We start from the raw sequence: 20,412 nt of genomic DNA, 5'->3' as shown, positions 1-20,412 counted from the left end.
CCAGCAGTGTCTAGAGCACAGGCTGCCTGAGTCCCGACAAATCACTGTATCAGTCTGTCAGGACCTGTGTACACGGCAGCTGCAGCATTACACACAGGTCCTGAGACTCCTGACAGCTGATACAGTGAGCGGAGGTCTGGGGGCTACAGAGTCTGTACTGGGAGCTGTACAGACAGGACACTCAACTTGGCCTCTACTCTCTGCCTTCTCACTGCTCCTGGCCCCTCCTCCTGTCGGCACAGTGACTGGAGCTGCTCGGGGGAAGATCTACTATGCTGGTGAGAGGAAAGGGGACCTAATGCTATTACTATGTAAGGGAAAGGGGTGAGAGTCCTGTTATGTAGTGTGTGTGGGGGACCTGTGATGTGGGGGGCTGGAGAGGGGGGACCTGTGATGTGGGGGGGGGCTGAAGAGGGGGACCTGTGATGTGGGGGGCTGGAGAGGGGGACCTGTGATGTGGGGGGGCTGTTATGTGGGGTAGGGGGTGGCCTCTAAGGAGAGAAGACCTGCTGTTACTACTTTGTAAGAGAGGGGCACTTTGGTTTTAATTTTTTGCAATTTAAGTTGTTAGTTAATTAAAAATAATAAATCATTTTTTATATTTAACTACAGTTAAGGGGGATGTTTTATCAGTTTTATGCTGCCTAAACAGCGGGCAGCATAAAACTGGTACAGGCATCACAATCCCAGGATGCTAGGAAAAACACTGAGACACTCGTTCATTCAGAGTAATCTTAGTTTGAAAATCCCACTGAAACCCCGGTAATTAGTCCCCGGGGCTGGTCCCAGCAGGGCGGGTGATGCATCTCTCCCTATGCCAATGGTCTCCAAACTGTGGACCTCCAGCTGTTGCTTAACTAAAACTCCCAGCAAAACTACAACTCCCAGCATGCCCAGACCATTGTTAGAACAGCTAGCAGTCCACAGTTTGGTATCTGGCACTTCCGGGTTAGGTGACGTGACATCATATGGCTAGCCATCCAATCATTGGCTGAGGCTGGACATTGCTTCGGCCCATAATTGAATGAGCAGCTGTGTAACGTCACCTAACCCAGAAACGCTGGACACCGGGAACTGAGTTTCATGATTCTGGTGGTAGCTCAAGAACAAGGAAGAGAGTTTTTTTTTTTTTTTATACTGTCTTCCTCAAGTGGATTTTACATAGCGTTATTACCACATTTCTGTCTTTTATGTTAACTTCAGAGCGCAGCCACAACATAGCTCTCTTATGGAGGCCTGGCAAATCAAATGTCAGGCTTCCCTGTCCCTTCCCTGCAGCCGTCTGCTGCCACAATGACACAATTCTGTGGGGCTGGTATGATCATTTTTCCAGGGCTGGTTTTCAGCCCCAGTTCCGCCCTGGGTGGGGGGAGAGATATAGCTAGCCAAGGCTGTATTCACACCACGATTCTTACATACGGGCAGGGCCGGAGTTAGGGGGAGGCAACCCAGGCAATTGCCTAGGGCCCCCATCCCCCAGGGGACCCCTGCCGGCTGCTCAGTAGGGGGGGGGGGGCAACTGTTTTAAAGTGTCCGCAGCTCTGGCTGCTTGTTAACGTTTAGCAACCCGGCCGCGGCCACTTTAAAACCATGACCAGCGGCAGACCCGGACACTTCTGCTTTCACTATTTTTCACATTTCCTTACCTGGCCACGCTCGGCAGGCTCCGGTAATGCGGCGGGTTTTGTGGGCTGTGTGGATAATACGATGAGTGACTTGTCCTGCCGTGTCCTCTATGCTGCGTCAGGGACGTCACTCCTCATTTCCTGCAGCGCCGGTGTAGTGAAAAAAAATGGTGTCTTGAAGCGTTTTGTGTCCGTGGCTGCAAGAAATGAGGAGTGACGTCCCTGACGCCGCATAGAGGACTCGGCAGGAGATGTCATTCGTCATATTATCCCCACAGCCCACAAGACCTGCCGCATTACCTGAGCCTGCCGAGCATGGCCAGGTAAGGAGATATGAAAAATAGAAAAAGTAGGGGGGGGGGGGGGTGGAGAGGGGAACTATACTGCCAACCTAATGTGGAACATACTGCCAACCTAATGTGGGGGAACTATACTGCCAACCTAATGGGGGGGGACTGCAACCTAATGTGAGGGAACATACTGCCAACCTAATGGGGGGGAACTATACTGCCAACCTAATGTGGGGAAACTGCAACCTAATGTGGGGGAACATTCTGCCAACCTAATGTGGGGGAACTATACTGCCAACCTAATGGGGGGGGGGGACTGCAATCTAATGTGAGGGAACATACTGCCAACCTAATGGGGGGGGGGGGGGAACTGCAACCTAATGTGGGGGAACATACTGCCAACCTAATGTGGGGGAACTATACTGCCTACCTAAAGTGGGGGAACATACTGCCAACCTAATGTGGGGGAACTATTTACTGCCAGCCTAATGTGGGGGAACGTAGTGCACCTAATGTGGGGGAACTATACTGCCAACCTAATGGGGAGGGGGACTGCAACCTAATGGGAGGGAACAAACTGCCAACCTAATGGGGGGGAACTGCAACCTAATGTGGGGGAACATACTGCCAACCTAATGGGGGGAACTGCAACCTAATGTGGGGGAACATGCTGCCAACCTAATGTGGGGGAACATACTGCCAACCTAATGTGGGGGAACTATACTGCCTACCTAAAGTGGGGGGAACATACTGCCAACCTAATGTGGGGGAACTTTATACTGACAGCCTAATGTGGGGGAACATACTGCACCTAATGTGGGGAAACTATACTGCCTACCTAATGTGGGGGAACATACTGCCAACCTAATGGGGGGAACTGCAACCTAATGTGGGGGAACATACTGCCTACCTAATGTGGGGATACATACTGCACCTAATGTGGGGAAACTATACTGCCTACCTAATGTGGGGGAACATACTGCCAACCTAATGTGGAGGAACTATACTGCCTACCTAAAGTGGGGGAACATACTGCCAACCTAATGGGGGGCACTGCAACCTAATGTGGGGGAACATACTGGCAACCTAATGGGGGGGGACTGCAACCTAATGTGGGGGAACATACTGCCTACCTAATGTGGGGGAACATACTGCCAAGCTAATGGGGGGAACATACTGCCAACCTAATGGGGGAGAACTGCAACCTAATGTGGGGGAACATACTGCCTACCTAATGTGGGGGAACATACTGCCTACCTAATGTGGGGGAACACATTGCCAACCTAATGTGGGGGGAACTATACTGCCAACCTAATGTGGGGATCTATACTACCAACCTAATGTGGGGAAACTATACTGTCTACCTAATGTGGGGGAACATACTGCCAACTTAATGTGGGGGAACTATACTGCCAACCTAATGTGGGGGGAATTATACTGCCAACCTAATATATGGGAACATACTGCCAACCTAATTTGGGGGAACTGCAACCTAATGTGGGGGAACTATACTGCCAACCTAATGTGGGGATCTATACTGCCAACCTAATGTTGGGGAAACATACTGTCAACCTAATTTGGGGGAACTGCAACCTAATGTGGGGGAACTATACTGCCAACCTAATGTTGGGGAACTATATTGGCAGCCTAATGTGGGGGAACTATACTGTCTACCTAATGTGGGGGAACATACTGCCAACTTAATGTGGGGGAACTATACTGCCAACCTAATGTGGGGGAACTACAACCTAATGTGGGGGAACTATACTGCCAACCTAATGTGGGGGGAACTATACTGCCTACCTAATGTGGGGAAACTATGCTGCCAACCTAATGTGGGGGAACAATACTGCCTACCTAATGGGGGGGGGAACTATACTGCCAACCTAATGTGGGGGAACTATGCTGCCAACCTAATGTGGGGGAACTATACAAAAATATAAAATTGTATTATTCTGATCCCTATAACTCTTTTATTTTTCTGTATATGGGGATGTATGAGGGTCATTTTTTGCGCTGTGATTTGTAGTTTTTATCTGTACCATTTTGGTTTTGATGGGACTTTTCAATAGCTTTTTTAGATATTTTGTATGGTATTTAAACTGACAAAAAATGTGCAAATCTGGTTAGTGCACTACTACGACTTTTGGGCCCCTCTTTTGATTTTGCCTAGGGCCACGCGAAGCCTAAAACCGGCCCTGCATACGGGACCGGATCTGGCTGGGAGATGTGAAAACCAAGTGCTCCCGTATCCCAGAGAGACCCGGCCCAAATCTCATTTGAATGAGGCGACCAAAGTCAGATAGTGACTTGAGTCGGTTCAGTTTTGCCCCATATCCAGTTTTGTGACTGGACTTAAAACTGTAGTATACCACGGTTTTAAGTTTGGTCACAAAACCGGATACGGGGCAAAAATAAACCGACCGGAGTCACTATCTGACTCCGGTTGTCTCATTCAAATGAATGAGATGGGGGCTGAGATGGGGGCTGAGATACGGGAGTGCCTAGTTTTCATATCTCCCAATCGGATCCGGTCCCGTATATAACAATCGTGGTGTGAATGCAGCCTAATGTGGAATGGAGGTGGAAGTGGGAAGAAGCCTGCCTACCTACCTAATATATTAAGGCTGAACATTTACTTTGCTAAGAAGGGAAGAGGGAAGGGGGGTACCTTTGTAGTGTTGGTATATATCTGTATATGAGCACTGTATGGTCTTTGGCTAGTGGATTTTTTTCAGTAGCAGTGTGGGGATATTAGTCATTCTTCGGTGATACTGGTCATGATGTGGTGGTAATACTTGTCCCTTGTATACTGGTATTGATCATTTCGATCTCAGCTCACAGGATTCAGTCAGTAACAGTATGACGGTAATATGTATGGGGATAATATTCCTCCTTGTATACTGGTAATATTGGTCTCAGTATACAGGATTTGGTCAGTAACAGTATGACGGTAATATTTATGCTGATAATATTCCCCCTTATATTATTGGTAATATTACTCTCAATTAGAGATGAGCAAACTTACAGTAAATTCGATTTGTCACAAACTACTCGGCTCGGCAGTTGATGACTTATCCTGCGTAAATTAGTTCAGCCTTCAGGTGCTCCAGTGGGCTGGAAAAGATGGATACATTCCTAGGAAAGAGTCTCCTAGGACTGTATCCACCTTTTCCAGCCCACCGGAGCACCAGAAAGCTGAACTAATTTATTCAGGAAAAGTCATCAACTGCCGAGCCGAGAAGTTCGTGACGAATCAAATTTACTGTAAGTTCGCTCATCTCTACTCTTAATATACAGGATTTGGTCAGTAACAGTATCATGGTAATATGTATGGTGATAATTTTCCTCCTTGCACACTGGCATTATTGGTAATATTGCTCTCAATATACCGGATTTTCACATATAACCTTTTTAAAACATTCCTGCCATTTTTCATTATAATGGAGTGTTGTGCCACTTTACTTTTTGAATTTGTGGTGGACTGTGATCGGGTCTTGGACGCTGACACCATTTTATTGAAACATTTGGCAAAGTACTGGTGTATTCCTTCTGTGATATGATATATATAGCTACGTAAAGTGATACGCCTATATGCAGTAATTTTCAGGGCTGGTATCACAGTGCTCCTGGCTCAGGGGATTGAGATCAAGTGTAGAAAGATTGCTGCAGAGAACCAAAAGCCCATTTATATTTACCACAACTGTTGTTCAAGTGTCTGTCATTAATAAGAACCGCCAAGAATTCTATACTTGTTTCTGTAACCACCAAGCTTGAAGTGCCTTACAAAGAATCTGACATCCTGTTCGCCAGCACTAAACCCCATGTACTGGGTTATGGTGTGGGCGAACAACTGTACAAAGAGGAGTCACTAACTTAAATGTATTTAGTATTTGCAGAGTTATGGCACTGTAATCTTCCCGCTGTACTGGGTACAAAGTCTTTGACAACACTGGGTGTAGTACAGGAATAAGGAATCTGGACACTTTTGTAACTTGCAAATAACATGCAACTTTACAAAAAAGCATACCTATAATCGAGGACTTGCTCTAAGAGTATTGCGATCTGGTGAAACATTTGCAGGAATTCCCATGCAAATCATGACAGTCTAAGACCAAGTCACGAGATCAGATTTTTGTGGCCACAAAATTTAAAGGGGTCGTCAGTATTAGAAAAACTCAGCTTCTTTTTATGTAAAAACTGCACCCCACTTGTCATCAGGTTGCTTCTGGTATTGCAGCTCAGCTCCAATAAAGTGAATTGGACTAAGTGGCAGTACTACACACAAGAGTGAACAAGAATGATGCTGTTTTTGCCCCCCCCCCCCCCCCAAAAAAAAAAAAAGCAACATTTTTCTAACACTGGATAACCCCTGTAAGCAAATATCCTGCCACCAGGGCCTCGTTAAAAGGTATGCTTTAACGTTTTGTGCAAATACAGTCTCTTTGGCACACAGTTGCAAAGTTACAGGTTTTAGGCAGAGGAATGAAGAGTTGGTCACTGTCACTTTAAAAATGCTGAAATAGGAGATCATCTGACTGAAAGTCTCTAGTATGCTTTTTGCACATGTAAATGGTATTGCTCTACTGTGAAGGTCCAATACAGGTTAGCTCACCGTGGTGCAAAACCTTGAAACTTTATTCATGGTTTTACAGCACAGTACCCTATACCAGTGTTTTTCAAACAGTGTGTCTCCAGTCTTTGGCTGTCCGGGCATGCAGGGAGTTGTATTTTTGCAACAGCTGGAGACACACTGTTTGAAAAACACTGCTATATGTATAGGTCTTATGCTAAAGAGATGTTCTGTGATGTTTTTAGCCACACAATGTTAACTCCGACTGCAGGTCCACAAAGAGGTTAGTGTAAGCAGAGGGGTCCTTGCTCAGCTATTCTCCTCCTTTGACTAATAGATGTTTATTCTTGGAGCTGGAACTTGATGTAAGATGCAGATGATTTTTTGGATGAAATTCCCAGCAGTGCTGTGATCACATAGAAACATAGAATGTGACGGCAGATAAGAACCATTTGGCCCATCTAGTCTGCCCAATAATCTGAATATTATGAATAGTCCCTGGCTCTATCTTATATGAAGGATAGCCTTATGCTTATCCCATGCACGTTTAAACTCTTTCACTGTATTTGCAGTGACCACTTCTGCAGGAAGGCTATTCCATGCATCCACTACTCTCTCAGTATAGTAAGGCAGGGTTCACACCACGTTTTGTTAAATACGGTTCCTGTATACGGCTGGGAGGAGGGGGGGCGGGGCTTCATCGTGGCACCCGCACTCAGCTGTATTCAGGAACCGTATTTAATGCATGTCTATGAGCCGACCGGAGTGAACCACAGCCTCCGGTCGGCTTTGTTTTTGGCCGTATGCGTTTTCCCGACCGCAGGCAAAAACGTGGTCGACCGCGTTTTTGCCTACGGTCGGGAAACCGCATACGGCCGAAAACTAAGCCGACCGGAGGCTGCGGTTCACTCTGGTCTGCTCACAGACATGAATTAAATACGGTTCCCGAATATGGCTGAGTGCGGGTGCCGCGATTAAGCCCCGCCCCCCTCCTCCCAGCCGTATATGGGAACCGTATTTAACAAATGTGGTGTGAACCCAGCCTAATACTTCCTGATATTACTTTTAAACCTTTGCCCCTCTAATTTAAAACTATGTCCTCTTGTGGTAGTTTTTCTTCTTTTAAATTTGCTCTCCTCCTTTACCATGGGGATTCCCTTTATGTATTTAAAAGTCTCTATCATATCCCCTCTGTCTCTTCTTTCTTCCAAGCTATACATGTTAAGGTCCTTTAACCTTTCCTGGTAAGTTTTATCCTGCAATCCATGCACTAGTTTAGTAGCTCTTCTTTGAACTCTCTCTAGAGTATCTATATCCTTCTGGAGATACGGCCTCCAGTACTGCGCACAATACTCCAAATGAGGTCTCACCAGTGTTCTGTACAGCGACATGAGCACTTCTCTCTTTCTACTGATTTTACCTCTCCCTATACATCCAAGCATTCTGCTAGTGTTTCCTGCTGCTCTATTACATTGTCTTCCTACCTTTAAGTCTTCTGAAATAATTACTCCTAAATCCCTAAATCCTAAATCAGATACTGAGGTCAGGATTGTGTCAAATAATCTATATTCTGCCTGAGGGTTTTTACACCCCAGGTGCATTATCTTGCACTTATCCACATTAAATTTCAGTTGCCAGAGTTCTGACCATTCTTCTAGTTTGCCTAAATCCTTTTCCATTTGGTGTATCCCTCCAGGAACATCAACCCTGTTACATATCTTTGTGTCATCAGCAAAAAGACATACCTTACCATCGAGACTTTTTGTAATATCACTAATGAAGATATTAAACAATACTGGTCCCAGTACAAATCCCTGAGGTATCCCATTGGTGACAAGACCGTGCTCTGAATATTTTCCATTGACTACAACCCTCTGTTGTCTGTTACTCAGCCACTGCCTAATCCACTCAACAATATTGGAGTCCAAGCTCAATGACTGTAGTTTATTGATAAGTCTTCTATGTGGGACAGTGTCAAAAGCCTTACTAAAATCTAGATATGCGATGTCTACTGCCCCTCCGCCATCTATTATTTTAGTCACCCAGTCAAAAATAAAAACAATAAGATTTGTTTGACATGATCTCCCTGAAGTAAATCCATGTTGTTTTTCATCTTGCAATCCATGTGATTTTAGATGTTCCACAATCCTATCCTTTAGTAGGGTTTCCATTAATTTCCCCACTATTGATGTCAGACTTACTGGCCTATAGTTGCTTGATTCCTCCCTACTACCTTTCTTGTGAATGGGCACAACATTTGCTAATTTCCAATCTTCCAGGACGGCTCCTGTTACCATTGATTGGTTAAATAAATCTGTTAACGGTTTTGCTAGCTCATCACTAAACTCTTTTAATAATTTTGGGTGTATCCCATCAGGCCCCTGTGATTTATTTGTCTTCACTTTAGAAAGCAAACGTAGAACCTCTTCCTCTGTAAAGACACATGCATCAAACAATTCCTTAGTTTTCCTCTCTAATGGAGGTCCTTTTCCTTCTTTATCTTCTGTAAAAACTGAACAGAAGTATTCATTAAGGCAGTCAGCTAGCCCCTTATTCTCTTCTACATACCTTCCTTCCTTTGTTTTTAATTTTGTTATTCCTTGTTTTAATTTCCTTTTTTCATTTATATATCTGAAGAATGTCTTATCCCCTTTTTTCACAGACTGAGCTAGTTTTTCTTCTGCCTGTGCTTTAGAAGTTCTTATAACTTGCTCGGCCTCTTTCTGCCTAGTCTTGTAGATTTCCCTATCTTCATTGCTCTGGGTTGTTTTATAATTACTAAATGCTATTTTTTTTATGATTTTGGCCACTTCTGCTGAGTACCACAGTGGTCTCTTCCTTTTCTGCTTTTACTGACTAGTCTAGTGCAATTTTCTGTTGCCTTCAATAAAGCGTCTTTTAAGTAGTCCCATTTCTCCTGAACTTCATGTAATTTGTTCCAGTCTGATAGGGACTCATTTATGACTAATCTCATTTTTGAAAAGTCTGTTTTTCTAAAATCTAAAACTTTAGTTTTTGTGTGGTGTGACTCCTTCACTGTTCTCATATTAAACCACACTGATTGGTGATCACTAGATCCCAAGCTTTCTCCCACAATAACATCATATACCAAATCCTCATTTGTGAACACCAAAATGGCCTCCTTCCGCGTTGGCTCCTCAACCACTTGTTGTAGAGATAATCCCAGTAGGGAATTTAGAATATCCGTACTCCTGGCAGAACTGGCTATTTTGGTTTTCCAGTTTATATCCGGAAGATTGAAGTCTCCCATAATGATAACTTCTCCTTTCATTGTCATTTTAGATATTTCTTCAACTAGTAGATCATCTACTTCTTTAACTTGGCCAGGTGGTCTGTAGATCACACCTACACGAGTTACTGCATGATTACCAAACTGCAACGTAACCCAAACTGACTCTGTGGTTGCCTCACTAACTTGTATTAGGTTACATTTTATGCTATCTTTCACATATAGGGCCACTCCTCCTCCTTTCTTGCCTTCTCTGTCTCTTCTGTATAAAGAGTACCCTGGTATGGATATGTCCCAGTCATTCCTTTCATTAAACCATGTCTCAGTAATAGCCACTAAATCTACATTCTCAGATGCCATTATTGACCCAAGTTCATTGATTTTATAATCTAGACTGCGGGCATTTGTAGACAGGACTCTGAGCTTGTCATTTCTTAACCTCTGGGTTACTGACATGTTCTGACATTGTTTGGGGGGCAATTGGACTCATGGATTTTCACTCTTTTGCCCTCCCCCTTCCTAGTTTAAATATTCCTTAGCAAATTCTTGGAATTGTTCACTGAGTACATTTGTTCCTTTGAGAGAAAGATGCAAACCAACTTTTTTGTACAGTTCCATTCTATTCCAAGTAGAGCTATCATGAGACACAAAGCCAAATCCTTGCTCTTGACACCATTTACTAAGCCATAAGTTGAACTCTTTAATGTGCCTCTGCCTATCATGCTGTACGTTATGCACAGGCAGAACTTCAGAAAATGAAACAGTGGATGCAAAATCCTGTACATCATTACCAAGTGTGATAAAATATTCCTTCACCTCTGAAACTTCATTGCAAGCCAGGTCATTTGTCCCTAGATGGACAAGAACATCAACTTCCCCTTCCTGCTTTGCTTGCTTAACAATATTAAGAATATGTCTTCTATCTCTTCTAGCAGTAGCTCCCGGGAGACATCTCACAAAACCATTTTCCTTAAGCTCCACACTTCTTATGATTGAATCACCCAGCAACAGCTGCTTCCTTTTAGATTTTACTTTATCTTTTTTGTCCTTGGCTGCAGTCTTGTATACATGAGACATAGGAGTCGATGGTTCCACACCTTCTGAGCTTGAGCCAATATCTGTGTTGCCCTTACATTCTGAAAGTGCTGCAAATGAATTACGGAGACCCACAAACTCTGTGCATGAAACCCAGGACTTTCTCAGGTAGGAGGACACTTCCAAATGAAACAGTGGTCAAGAATTACTTGAAGCTAGCTTTGAACTGAACAGGTTACTGAAGAGGCTTGAACTGCCCACAGGAGATGAACTAGGACCAGCTATTCTCTCTTTTCTAGCTTTGACTGACTGAACCTAGGATATATACTTAGTAGAAAAAGAAAAGAAAAAGACCAGGGTGAGCCCCTAGTTAGGACCGCTATGGAATGCTGTAAGATTATTAGACAGCTGGATTGCTTACACTTAGGTGTTGCGCTTAGAGCATGTTTTGATCCTGCACTAGGGTCTTCGTCAGGCATATACAACGTGTTTTGATCCTGGACTAGGATCTTCGTCAGGCATATACAACATATTTTGATCCTGGACTAGGATCTTCGTCAGGCATATACAACTTGTTTTGATCCTGGACTAGGATCTTCGTTAGGCATATGCCTCTCGAAGATCCTAGTCCAGGATCAAAACACGTTGCTTTACCAAATACAATCTAATACCTACCACATCTGGGAGAAGTGCCTTTATCCTGGGAATCAATTTCCAATTTTTCTTTCTTTGGCAAGAGTCAGACTCAGACTGAACTGGTTTTGGATACAACCCTCTGGGGAGAGGGGAATTGACCAGGAACTCCTCCCCTTGAAGGGGTACTCCGCTGAAAAAATCTTATCCCCTATCCGAAGGATCACGTGGGCCCCACTGCGGCAACCAGTCATTCAGTGCATGGAGCGAACTCCGCTCCGTGCCCGATGACTGGCAATGCCAGGTGTGACGGCTTTGTACTAGATAAATGTCTGATCGCGGGGGCCGCCCGCGATCTCCTGTACTGGGCAGCTCTCCAGTGCAGGAGGTGTGTCGGCTGCAGCATGGCTCTGCGACCGACACGCTCCCTCCATGTATCTCTATGGGAGAGGAGGAGGTGCAGAGTTTGTGCATCCCCACCTCTCCCATAGAGCTGTGAGGTCAACAACATGCGCAGTAACAGTGCAGAGCCGCAGTAATGCCGGGTCCCCATAAGGGACATCGCAGGGGGTCCCAGCAATCAGACCCCCCATGATCTGACACTTATCAAGTGTCTAAGCACTTAGAAAAAGATTTCTTAGCCACATGACAACTTCTTATATTTGTTGCTTGGACACGGGTATTGGGATACACTGCACCAAGATTAAAAGTTATCAACTATCCACAGTTCTGTACTCCGCTACTGTATGTGCAGAAGTCCCATAAACATTGAATGGAGCTGTAGCTAAGCATCTGTGCTACAGCTCTTCTCTCTAGTGTTTAGTGGGGACACCGGTGGTCACTTCCTGACCAATAAGCTAGATATCTTGTGGATAGGGGATAACTTTTAGGTGTTGGATAACCACATTTAAAAGTTATTTGCAAAAGTTTTTGCTATACTAGAAAACCTATCTATAAGATATCATAGAGGGGTCACCAGTTAAAAGGGAAGAACACAGCTCTCAGTCTGGCAGATATTCTATTGATCAACATTTAATATTAATAGGGTATTCCGGCCTTAGACGTGACATCATAACCACGCCCCTTTTTGAGTCACACCATGCTCCTCCATTCATGTCTATAGCAGGGGGCGTTACTGCCATAGACATGAATGGAGGGGGCATGGCGTGATGTCACGAGGGGGTGTGCCCATGACGTCACGACTCGGTCTTGGGAGCAGCGCCCGGTACAGAATACCAGGGGCTGCACATAAGTCGTGGGGGTCCCAGCGGCGGGACTACTGCGATCAGACATCTTATCCCCTATTCTTTGGCTAGGGGATAATATGACTAAGGTCGGAATACACCTTTAATTTTCCCTCAGTGAGGAGGTTCACTCTTAACCATACTTTCATGATACTTTTTTTCATCCTACTTTTTAACTATAATAAATTTAAAACCCTGCATTCTCCACTGTATTATTTGAAAGTAATATTCTCGTGTATTACAAAAAAAACATATAAAATGCATTTGTCATAATATATATATATATATATATATATATATATATATATATATGTGATGTCCTAGTACGGGATTTGTGTCCCAGTACTGTCCTTCTGCCCTGTCAGGCAGAGTCCTTGCATGTCCTCAGGGTCCCCCTGCAGAGGTATCCTCCCATGTATATAAGTTGTGTATTATGTGTAATATGCCTTTAACCCCTTAAAGGAGTACTCCAGGATAGAAAAATTGCCCATCATACTGCGAGCAGTAAAGAAATAAACAGGTACATACCTTCCGTCGCTCCCCCGGTGCCTCCGGTAACCGTCTCTGGCCTCCATCGCGATCCTCTTCCTGGTTGCGGCAGTGTAACCTTTTCAGCAGCAGGTGCCGGGGCTGAAAATGTCCCACTGACACTCAGCCTATCGCCGGCAGAGGCGGGACTTCGCTGCAGCTGGTGATTGACTGAGTGCAGTATGACTCGCCGACCACCGGCAACCAGGAAGAAGATCGCGATGGAGGCCGGGGCGGGTTACCGGAGGCACCATGGGAGTGACGGAAGGTATGTACCTCTTTATTTTTATACTAACAAGGACACATTTTCTTTATTCTGTAGGTCTATACAATTAAAATGATACCCTACTTATATAGGTTTGATTTTGTTGTACTTCTGGAAAAAATCGTAACTATATGCACAATAATGAATACGTTTAAAATTTTCATTTTTTTACCCCTATAACTTTTTTATTCGTCCGTGTACGGGGCAGTATGAGGGCTAATTTTTTGCACCGTGATCTGAAGTTTTTAGTGGTACCAGTTTTGTATTGATCTGACTTTTTATTCATTTTTTCTTAATATAAAAAAAGCGGCGATACCACATATGTTTATTTTTATTTACATAGTTTTTGAAAAATGGGAAAGGGGGGGGGATTCTTACTTTTATTAGGGAAGGGAGTTATATGATCTTTATTAACTTTTTTTTCACACTTTTTTTGCAATGTTATAGCCCCCTCTAGGGGCTATAACACTGCACACACTGATCTTCTACACAGATCACTGCCATGCATTAACATGGCAATGATCAGTATTATGGGCGGTCGATTGCTCAAGCCTGGATTTCAGGCTTGGAGCAATCAATCGCCGATCGGACGTGCCATAGGCAGGTAACAGACCTTCCGCTCGCATTCTAGCTGATCGGGACATTGCAATTTCACTGTGATTGTCCCGATCAGCCCGACTGAGCTGCCGAGAGTGTATTTTTGTTACTTTAGACGCGGCAATCAAACTTGAATGCCGCGTCTAAAGGGTTAATTGCACGGGGCACAACGATCGGTGCCGCACACTATTAGCCCAGGGTCCTTGTTTTTATTAGCCGCTGGGACCGACCCGCTATGATGCGGGGTCAGTGACCAGGTGACCCCCTCCAAATGACCTATGGGCTCCTTGCACAGCCCCCCTATATAACAAGGGGAGGAGCTGCAATCTCTCTCTCTCTCTTGTGATTCTGCTGAGGTTAAGTCCAGTCAAGTCCAGTCAGTGTTCCAGTGTCTGTGTCCAAAGCATTAGAGGCCTCGAGCCTTAAGTCCTGCAGCCACAAGTCGGTCATCAGTAAGTCAAGTCATCTTACTATCAGTCACTATCTCTATAAAGTCAAGTCCAGCTGTAGTTACCATGGCCTGCACTAAAGTCAGTCTAACTACTGCAAGTCTCAGCAAGCCTGCGAGGTCCCCCTGTGTCACTGGTCACCTCCCTGGGATATTGGCTGTACCGCAAAGACTATACCTCCTGTCTTGCCTCAGTAAAGCTACCTGTGATGTCCCAGTATGGGATATGCTCCTACAGTACTGTCAGGTTGAGTCCCTGTACATCCTCAGGGCTCTCCTGCAGTGTTCCCCCATATTGTGTATAGGTTGTATATTTAATGTAAACGACCTTTGATATGGTCACATGATTGTTAGTCACCTGATAATGGTTGTCACATGTTTAAGTCATATGTTTTATTACCCAGAGAGCACCAGGTGACCAGATGACCAGCAGCTAGCCTATGGGCTCCTTGCTCAGCCCTCCTTTATAAGAAGGGGAGGTACTACAATCACTCTCTTAGATCCTGAGGTCAAGTCCAGTCCAGCCGTCTCAGAACAAGTGTCCAGCACATCTGGAGGCCTTAAGCCTAAATTGCAGCCACAAGTCAGTAAGTCAAGTCATCTTTGTCTGCTGTCACTATCTTCAGTCAAGTCAGTTAGAGTCAGTGTGGCTGCGTTAAAGTCTGTCAAGTCTCTGCAAGTCCCAACAAGCTGCGAGGTCCCTTGTGTTACTGGTCATCTCTCTGGGATCCTGGCCAAGCTGTAAAGACTGTACCATCTGTCTACATCAGTAAAAGCTACCGTTAACCTTAACCTGGCCTTGGACTATTATTTGGCCTGCCTAACCTAGGACTAGCGGTGCTACCTTGGGGTGTTACATAGGCAAACTACAACTCTTTTGGCATCACGAACACTAAGGGGTTAACACCATATATCCCTCACATCGCACCCTGACACCACATACCATTATCCTTAACCTGGTGTTGGAGTCCTCATTGCCCCTGCCCAGCCTAGGATCAGCGGTATTACCTTTGGGTGGTTAAGGCTAAACCACGCCCTGGCGTCACAACAGAAGGAGTCAACACCACCTGCCCCTTGGGCCATAACATCTGCCCCGCATTCACCCTGCATTTGCACCCCCAACACCACATATATGTATAATTAAAAGTAAAAAAATTACTATTACACCTGTTGCTTCTAATTTTACTACTAAAACTTGTCTTGATAATTTATTTGAGATTAAGACCTATTACACATTAGACTCACAAATTACCATCCACACATTGGCCCTCATTTACTGTTGCAAACCCGACATGTTTTGTCGGGTCGTGCGCCATTTTCGGGCAAATTGCGCCTGAAATTCTGTCTGCGCCAGAATTTACGCCTGAAATTCTGTCTGCTCCTGAATTTGCATCTGAAATTCTGTCTGCGCCTGAATTTGTGCCTGTAATTGCACCTGAAATGAAAAAACCCAACTAACTCTCCATTTTGCTACGAAAACCCGAACAAGGGGCGTGGCCATCGGGGAAAGGGGCGTGTTCCCGACATTTTCACAAAATCCCAACATATTGACTAAAGTTTCTACAGAAAATGTGGTGGATTTCAGCTGAGGAAAACCCTACAGGTCAGAGCATGTGTAAAAAAAAGCAAAGTGTAGGGAAAGTGGAAAATGTAGGGAAACCTTAGTAAATACCATGGAAAATAAATTGTAGGGAATTAAAACCCACAAAGAAACTTACACAACACTCTTAGTAAATAAGGGCCATTGTGTTAGTGACCCTGCTTCAATTCTGAGACGTCTTTGATTCTCGGAGAGAAGGGGTTGCAGTCAGAATACAGAGCATCATATTTAACCTCTTGGCTGCCAGTGACTAGTTGCCAGTTATAGTGGCGTATATGCTAACCTGCATTGCTTCATTACCTGTCCGTGGTTGATTTCTGGTTACTTTTTTGCTTATGTTTCATCTATAATTTACCTTACTTCTTACCGCCTCTATGTTCAGACCATAATATAGCTAAACAGACTGAGAAGCATTGTTTACGGATGGTGGCCAAAAACTATGGTCCAGAAGCAGTTAAATACATTTCTTCTACCTGAATTCACATAGGGGGAGTTTTATCAAAACCTGTGCAGAGGACAAGTTGCTGAGTTGCCCATAGCAACCAATCAGATTGCTTCTTTCATTTTGCAGAGGCCTTTTCAAAAATGAAAGAAGAAATGTGATTGGTTCCTATGGGCAACTGGTCAGATTTTTCTCTGCACTGGTTTTGATAAATCTCCCCCATTGTGTTTTCTATCCCCTCCTTTTTTTTGTTTGAACATGTTGTCTGCACTCTTCCCCACCCCCTCAGCCCAACCCTATATAAGTAGTAGTTAGCTACACAAGGGCCATTTCTTTCCTAACAGCCTCCTAGTCCGATTGGGAGAGCTTGGTAAGTGAGCTGTTACACCTTGTTCACACTGGTGTGGTGCAGGGCGGCGTCTGTTGCTGCCGTGGCGCCGTGTCTGCGGGGAGGTGCGACCCATAGACTGGTTTGAGTGGCATTGGGGCCGCTCTGCCAGTGGGTTCCCCCCCCCCCCCCCCCCGTGGACACTGGTGTCGCGGCGGTGGTGGTCGCCGCCCAGTGCTACGGCATTTTATGCTAGGGACGTTAGGGACCCACTCTAAATAGGTGGCCTTGACGTGGCGAGTGGGCTTGTACTTTTTTGATCGAAAATGTGTACTAACAACCTGTTAGTTTTTAATATTATGCTGAGAAGCAATTAGATCATTATACAAGATTGTAGATGTGCGACCATGTCTGTTTCTTCTACCTGAATTCACAGTTAAATAAAGACACTTCGAATAACCAATACATTAGCACACATTGACTTGTTACAGTATTTTACCTTATGGGTTGCATTTGATCAGTGCTGGACTAATAAAGTAAAGCTCATATATAGCTGGTTTCTATAGGTATAAAGTAAAGTGTATAAAAAACATCCAACTACTCACCCCAAGAGCTTTGGGTTTCCCTTTTAGGAAGATTTGATAAAACTTTGATGATTCTGTAATCTGAGGGATGACGGCAGCAAAGCTCCACTGTGGCGCCACCGTGGGAACCTTCCACATCTGGGGATCTGGTGGGGCATTACATTCAGGGAGAACTGGAGCAACATAATGTGGAAGACTGTAAGGTGGAGCGGTGGGGGTCGTGTCGTCGGGTAAGGCTTCATAGCTGTGAGCGTTGGCTGTTTTCTCTGTTGACATTATCGTAGCTTACTGGATAATAAAATAGTGAAAAATGTAGTATAAATGATCAAAAGGAGGAGGAAGCCGATGACCAGAGCTGTGACAATGAGTAAATTGCACTCATACACTGATATATTACATGTTGCTTCCCTTCCACCTAATTGACATTAAATGTTTGTGCCCAAGGGATCTATTAATTTGGCACAATAACACCTCACCATCTGCACTGATGCAGTCACACGTGAGCGTTTCATAGAAACCAAAAGGGAACATTGACTCATCCTCAACGTGATGTCAACGCTGTACAACATTACCAAGGTGCTGCAGTAACTGAGCACATTCTAGTTTCCCTCAGTGGTCTGGAATAATCCAGCATATTGGTCAAACTGCCATGTGACACTAGACCTCAAGGCATTGCAGCACTACGATGTACCGTATTTTTCGCCATATAGGACGCTCCGGCATATAAGATGCACCCAATTTTAAAGGAGGAAAATCTAGAATACAATTTAAAGTATAGGACAGTGATCTTCAACCAGCAGACCTGCAGATGTTGCAAAACTACAATCCCAGCATGCCCGGACAGCCGTTGGCTGTCCGGGCATGCCATGAATTTTAGTTTTACAACATCTGGAGGTCCGTAGGTTGAAGACCACTGGTATAGGAGGTAATACTCACGTGTCCCCGCCGCTCCGGACCCGTCACCGCTGCCCTGGATGTCGCCCTCCATTGCTGTTGCCGCATCCCTGGGGTGTCACCGTCGCTCCGGAACGTCTCTGCTGCCTGGTATCCTCGCTCTCCGTCGCCGACATCACATCGCTAGGCACGCTGCTCCTATTGGATGCCAGGACGGCATGCGCGATGACGTGATGACGACGAAGGAGAGCGCCGGCCATGCAGGGGATCCCGGCATGGAGCAGACACCGAGGAGGCAGGTAAGGTCCCTCCCGATGCAGCTGGGTTAGTGTCACTTTTGCTTCAGACGCGGCGGTCAGCTTTGATCGCCGCGTCTGTAGGGTTAATACAGGGTATCACTGCGATCGGTGATGTCCTGTATTAGCCGTGGGTCCCGGCCGTTGATGGCCGCAGGGACCGCCGCGATAGGACAGGGTTTTAATATGTATTCGCTGTATAAGACGCGACAACTTTTTCTCCACAGTTTTGGGGAAGAAAAAGTGCGCCTTATACGGCGAAAAATACGGTGAGTTATTACCATAAAGTGTTTACAGCCCCAAAATACTTGCTGAATTACAAACCAAAATATGGCCAGATTGTGGCCCAAAAAAGAACCTGAAGCTCAGACCCTCTATTGCACTATTGTGTTTCCCTTTATATTTTGGTGAAAAAAGCATGAGGAAATGCTGTGATTGGTTGCTGGGTGAACGTGACTCTACAGCACATTTTTGCTGACACAGGAGAATCTGCACTGGATTGTTGGGGGATAGAAAATGTGAGTGCTGCTATTTTTGTTTTAGTTCTTAGTATTGTTACATATGTATACCGTATTTATCGGCGTATAACACGCACTTTTTAGGCTAAAATTTTTAGCCTAAAGTCTATGTGCGTGTTATACGCCGATACCGCCCCAGGAAAGGCAGGGGGAGAGAGGCCGTCGCTGCCCGCTTCTCTCCCCGCTTCTCTCCCCCTGCCTTCCCTGGGGTCTAGAGCCCTGCTGCCGGCCCTTCTCACCCCCTGGCTATCGGCGCCGCTGCCCGTTCTGTCCCCCTGACTATCGGTACCGGCGCCGATAGCCAGGAGGAGAGAAGGGGCAGCGGCACCCATTGCCGGTGCCGCTGCCCCGTTGCGATCAGCGCTATTAGCCACGGGTCCCGGCCGTGGCTTGGTGCCGGGCCTGACCCACTATGACGCAGGGCCGCGGTGTGGCCCTGCATTATAGACAGGGAGTGGGCCGTCCACCAACAGGTTAAAGGGTACATTCTCATGTACCAAACAGTGGCTGAATAATGCCGCCATATACTGATACTGAATAAAACCCAATATCACCAAGAGCAGGAGACAAATAATCAGCTACATCATGGCCACATATTACCATCCCCTAGTTACTAAAAGATTGCAGCATATTATTACTAGGCTGTACACAAAACACTATGGGGGAGATTTATCAAAACCTGTGCAGAGGAAAAGTTGCCCAGTTTCTCATAGCAACCATTCAAGATTGTTTCTTTAATTTTTAAAAGAGCCTGTGCAAAATTAAAGAAGCAATCTTGATTGGTTGCTATGGGCAACTGGGCAACTTTTCCGCTGCACAGGTTTTGATAAATCTCCCCCTTTATACAGACCAACATTACCCCATGTAGTGACTAGAGTGCAGTTACATCCAGTGACCAACAGGTGGCATCTTCTCTGATGTGAATTGTTCACTTTGCTTTTCTTTTAGTTCTGGCCTATACCTTCCAGATGTGTACTGTCTCCCTAAGACAAACATCTCAGGCTCCAGCACCCTTTATCTATACCAACTTTCTATCCATAGTGCCCCACTCAATGATAGTGCCTATCATACAGTGAGCCACCACAGTAGTTACCCCCTTAAGAGTGCCCCCCACAGTAGTCTACCCCCCTAAGGCTAGGTTCACACTACATTTTGTAACTACGGTTCCCGTATACGGCTGGAAGGAGGGGGGGGTGGGGCTTAATCGAGGCGCCCGCACTGAGCCGTATAGGGGAACCGTATTTAATGCATGTCTACGAGCC

The 20,412-nt window shown here is 45.3% G+C and overlaps 1 protein-coding gene across 4 annotated transcripts in view; it reads right to left on the bottom strand.

Moving 5' to 3' along the window:
• LOC130282098 (membrane-spanning 4-domains subfamily A member 8-like) overlaps positions 1 to 20,096 on the bottom strand; it is a 48,299-nt gene extending 28,203 nt beyond the window's left edge. For 2 of the 4 annotated variants that reach the window (XM_056529986.1, XM_056529989.1), the window contains exons 1-2: positions 19,830 to 19,875; positions 17,464 to 17,730 (exon numbers count right to left, since the gene is read on the bottom strand). In XM_056529986.1, the coding sequence (XP_056385961.1) occupies positions 17,464 to 17,718 (255 nt within the window). In that variant the 5' untranslated portion in view covers positions 17,719 to 17,730; positions 19,830 to 19,875. Of the gene's footprint in view, positions 1 to 16,371; positions 16,505 to 17,463; positions 17,731 to 19,829; positions 19,876 to 20,050 lie in introns of those variants that run through there. The other 2 variants (XM_056529988.1, XM_056529990.1) reach the window with 2 other exon arrangements.
• Between the last annotated feature and the right edge of the window lie 316 nt (positions 20,097 to 20,412).

Source organism: Hyla sarda, chromosome 7, assembly GCF_029499605.1.
Source record: "Hyla sarda isolate aHylSar1 chromosome 7, aHylSar1.hap1, whole genome shotgun sequence".
Classification (NCBI taxonomy): Eukaryota; Metazoa; Chordata; class Amphibia; order Anura; family Hylidae; genus Hyla; species Hyla sarda.
Note: the sequence above shows the minus strand (reverse complement) of the source record. Positions and strands in the feature narration are given on the sequence as shown.